Source organism: Hylobates moloch, unplaced genomic scaffold (genome assembly GCF_009828535.3).
Source record: "Hylobates moloch isolate HMO894 unplaced genomic scaffold, HMol_V3 SCAFFOLD_8, whole genome shotgun sequence".
Lineage (NCBI taxonomy): Eukaryota > Metazoa > Chordata > Mammalia > Primates > Hylobatidae > Hylobates > Hylobates moloch.
In genome coordinates this window covers 82,114,235-82,118,249 of record NW_026652283.1, presented here as the reverse complement: position 1 = coordinate 82,118,249, position 4,015 = coordinate 82,114,235, and the positions used below count along the sequence as shown (strand labels likewise).

The window sequence follows — 4,015 nt, the reverse complement described above, 5'->3', positions numbered from 1 at the left end:
TCTACCACAGCGCTAGTCCTCCACGGCCCTTGACAATACTTAGGAGGGCAAGTTCATAGGTGAGGTCTCATGCTCTTCCTAGGAGAGAGGAGCGCGGCGGGCAGGACCGGCAGGTGGGCTTGGCCCCGGAAGGGGGAATAAGCTCGCCCCGCGCCTCTCAGTTCAGAGGAGGAAGACTACTATCCCAGAAACCCTTTCGCCTCGGGCTGGCGAGCACCTGTCCGCACTACTCCCTCCGCGAGAATAAGGCTGAGCATGCGCAACAGGGACTGCGCCTGCGCAAAAGACCACGCGGGCGTGGGGCTGGGGGGCACTGCAACTCCCGGCAGGCCGGTGGAATTTTTCATTCCCTCTCGTGACCAGTGACTTCCGGCGCGAAGGGGCGGGGCTGGGCTCGTGGCTGAGCCAGCCGCTGCAGTAGCTACGGGAGTGGCCGGGTGGCAGGCGGGTGCCAGCCGCCATGGAGGCCGTGCCCCGCATGCCCATGATCTGGCTGGACCTGAAGGAGGCTGGTGACTTTCACTTCCAGCCAGCTGTGAAGAAGGTGAGCTTGCCTTCCATCTTCCCCCCATCCGCCGCGTATCTCCGTCGTCTGCCAGCGCGTGACGCCCCCCTGCGCGCCATCACCTCAGGCCGGGTCGCAGGGTCCGGTGAGGCGAGGAGGGGCCTCCCCCGGTTTTCCTCAGCCTGTCCCACACCCCGGCGCCCGCAGGCCATTCTTCTCCCCGATAGCCCCGTGCTAGCACCTGCATCCTCATCTGAACCCGCTACCCGACTTCTTCCTCGAGTCATCCGCAGTTCCCACTGAGGCACCACACTTCCTCCTTCTGACGCTCGGGACCCAGTTCTGCCCCGCCCCTCCTCCATGCCAGGACCGCCCCGCGCGGGAGCGGTGGGCGGCCCTGACCGTGCGGATTCTTCTGCTGCGCCCGGCCCTCGGTGCGCTGTCAAGTCCACGACCCGCCTGGGACAGACACTGGGGATGGCTCAGGGCGTGTGTTTCAGACGTGAGCCCCGGTGGCCCAGGGAGATGCCCGACCCCTGCGGTGGGGGTTTGTTTTACAGTTGCTGCGATTCTGTGTGGTCTCCCATTCGGGAGTCTCTTTGGACCAAACAATACAATTCCATGACATTTTTAGGAGGGTTACTGCTTTTCGTAACCGACTGGAGGGCATAAACAGTGTTGTAGAGCTCAGAGAAATCTTACTGTATTGGAAGAACAGACGGGCAGGTTTGGCGTTGACTAAGGCAAGGAACTTCTGTGGAGAGGTCCAGGTATGGTGATTGAACACAGGTGCCCTCCGAGACATCCGCTGTATTGGTAGCACTGAGGGCTAGAGCAGAAGTGAAAAAGAACAACCAGGAGGCCGTCGCAGGTGGTGGGCCTTGTGGGCTTAGCACAGCAGATGCCAGAGTAAGCCCCAGTCTAGATGGTGCATCACTTAGCGAGATGCTTGGGAAAACAAATAGGAAAAAGAAAATGGGTTTGGAAGTAGTTTCCCAAGAAGCTGTCTCCCCTCTTCTCTCCATACACCATTGCCTTAGTTCAGACAGTGTTTGAATCCATCATCTAGCCTCTTGGGCCCAGGAAATGAGGGTAATTGATCCAACATTCTAGACTTTTGTTAACTGTTGTCCAGACGTTGCTCTCTTCTTCATCTGCTGTTTCTTTTTTTTACCTTTTTTTTTTTTTTTTTGAGACAGAATTTCGCTCTTGTTGCCCAGGCTGGAGTGCAGTGGCAGGATCTCGGCTCACTGCAACGTCAGCCTCCCGGGTTCAAGCGATTCTCCTGCCTCAGACTTCTGAGTAGCTGGAATTACAGGCATGCGCCACCATGCCCGGCTAATTTTGTATTTTTAGTAGAGATGGGGTTTCGCCATGTTGGTCAGACTGGTCTCGAACTCCCGACCTCAGGTCAGACTGGTCCCGAACTCCCGATCCGCCTGCCTTGGCCTCCCAAAGTGCTGGGATTACAGGCCTTCATCTGCTCTTTCATACAAATACAATTGGATGAATTTTTCTAAGACACAACAAAACTCCTGTTTTCTTTTTCTTTTTTTTTTTTTTTTTTAGACGGAGTCTCACTCTGTCACCCAGGCTGGAGTGCAGTGGTGGGATCTCAGCTCCCTGCAAGCTCCGCCTCCCGAGGTCATGCCATTCTCCTGCCTCAGCCTCCCAAGTAGCTGGGACTACAGGCACCTGCCACCACGCCTGCCTAATTTTTTGTATTTTTAGTGGAGAGGGGGTTTCATCGTGTAGCCAGGATGGTCTCGATCTCCTGACCTCGTGATCCACCCGCCTCCGCCTCCCAAAGTGCTGGGATTACAGGCATGAGCCACCATGCCTGGCCAAAACTCCTGTTTTCTATTTTATAGAATAGATCCAGTATCTGTTTTTTTTTTTTTTTTTTGACAGAGTCTTGGAATAGAGCCAGTATCTTTAGTTTTCCATTAGACTTATCCCAGTTCTTTCAGCATTTATTGAGTCCCCACTGTGTGCTTCATCTACTGTGTGCATCTGATAGTGGTACCCTAGATTCTGTTCTCAGTCACTTGCTGTTTCCTTACCATACTCTGTTTCCTCTTCTGTGCCTTTGGTCATGGAATTCTTCCTGCCTAGAAGAGCTCTCATTTTGCCCTGTGGGGTGGTGAGGTGCCCTTCTTCAATCTCTGTGAATTCATTTTCTTGTCTCTCATCCAACTTTCAAGGTCTACTTAAGCTCTCCTTTCTGCAGAGCCTTTCTTAATCTTTCTACCTGGATTAATCTTTCTCTTCTCTTAATTCCTTAACTCTTTTCATCCTTTCCCTGGTGACAGTTATGTATGCTGTGTTTTAACCCCCCTGTTAAAGTATATGTTACCTGAGAAGCATCTCTGTGTTCCCCAGAGCCTAACAGTGTACCCTCTAAATAGTTGGCAGTCAGAAAAATGTTTCTCAAATGATTGAATTACAGCTAAGCGGAAATTTAGAGATGGTGACCATAAATATATGGGAATGCAGTAGATAAAATCTTGGCCCAGAAACTCCTAGGAAGAATTTTTGTTTGAACTTAGCCTTTGCTGCTCTGACCATTCACACCGAGCCCAAAGGGTATTGTGTGACCAGTGACTTCCCTCGATGCACCTGGGCCTCCAGGAGAGGAGTTGCTCATTAGCCCTTTAGCCCGAGGTGGTATCAGATACGAAACAATTCCTTCCACAGACATTGGAGGAGACTGTGCAGACACCACTGCAGCCTGGGGTCCTGCACCCCCTTCCCCAACTGCAGAGCCCTTTCTCTGCCTTCTGCCACTGGTACCTTTGTCCTTCTTTATCCTTGCTCTGAGCTGTGGGAACCTCTGCCAGTGAATTGGAGCTGAGGGTTAGAATTTAATTTAGAATAGAAGGGTGAAAATTGGTTCTGTTTACATCAACTGGTTAAGTACTATGCTGAACCCTGATAAGCAGACAAATAAGAGACAACCCTTTTTTTTTTCAAGGAATTCATAAAGGAAATTTAAAAATTATAGTGATGACATTAATAGTAGAAGTATTTGTAGGCCGGGTGCGGTGGCTCTCGCCTGTAATCCCAGCACTTTGGGAGGCCAAGGCGGGCAGATCACGAGGTCAGGAGATCAAGACCATCCTGGCTAACACGGTGAAAACCCATCTCTACTAAAAATACAAAAAATTAGCCGGGCATAGTGGCGGGTGCCTGTAGTCCCAGCTACTCGGGAGGCTGAGTCAGGAGAATGGCATGAACCCAGGAGACGGAGCTTGCAGTGAGCCGAGATTGTGCCACTGCACTCCAGCCTGGGCAACAGAGCGAGACTCCGTCTCAAAAAAAAAAAAAAAGAAAAAGAGTAGAAGTATTTGCAGTGTATAGAAATACCAGCCTGAGGAGGGGCCATCAGGGAAGGCTTGCCAGAGATGGATTTTAAAGGACGAATAGGAGTTTTCCAGACAGGTAAAGGGGTTCGTTGTTTGAAAGTGCTGGGCTTTTGACAAATCTTTCTTTTTTTTTTTTTTTTTTTTG

General features: G+C 51.4%; 1 protein-coding gene across 2 annotated transcripts in view; it reads left to right on the top strand.

The window, feature by feature from the left end:
* The first annotated feature begins 297 nt into the window (after positions 1–297).
* Positions 298–4,015, top strand: part of PTPN23 (protein tyrosine phosphatase non-receptor type 23) — a 33,695-nt gene continuing 29,977 nt past the window's right edge. The window contains exon 1 of one of the 2 annotated variants that reach the window (XM_032161746.2): positions 298–544. In XM_032161746.2, coding sequence (XP_032017637.1) covers positions 461–544 — 84 coding nt within the window. In that variant the 5' untranslated portion in view covers positions 298–460. The remainder of the gene's footprint in view (positions 545–4,015) is intronic. The other variant, XM_032161748.2, reaches the window with a different exon arrangement.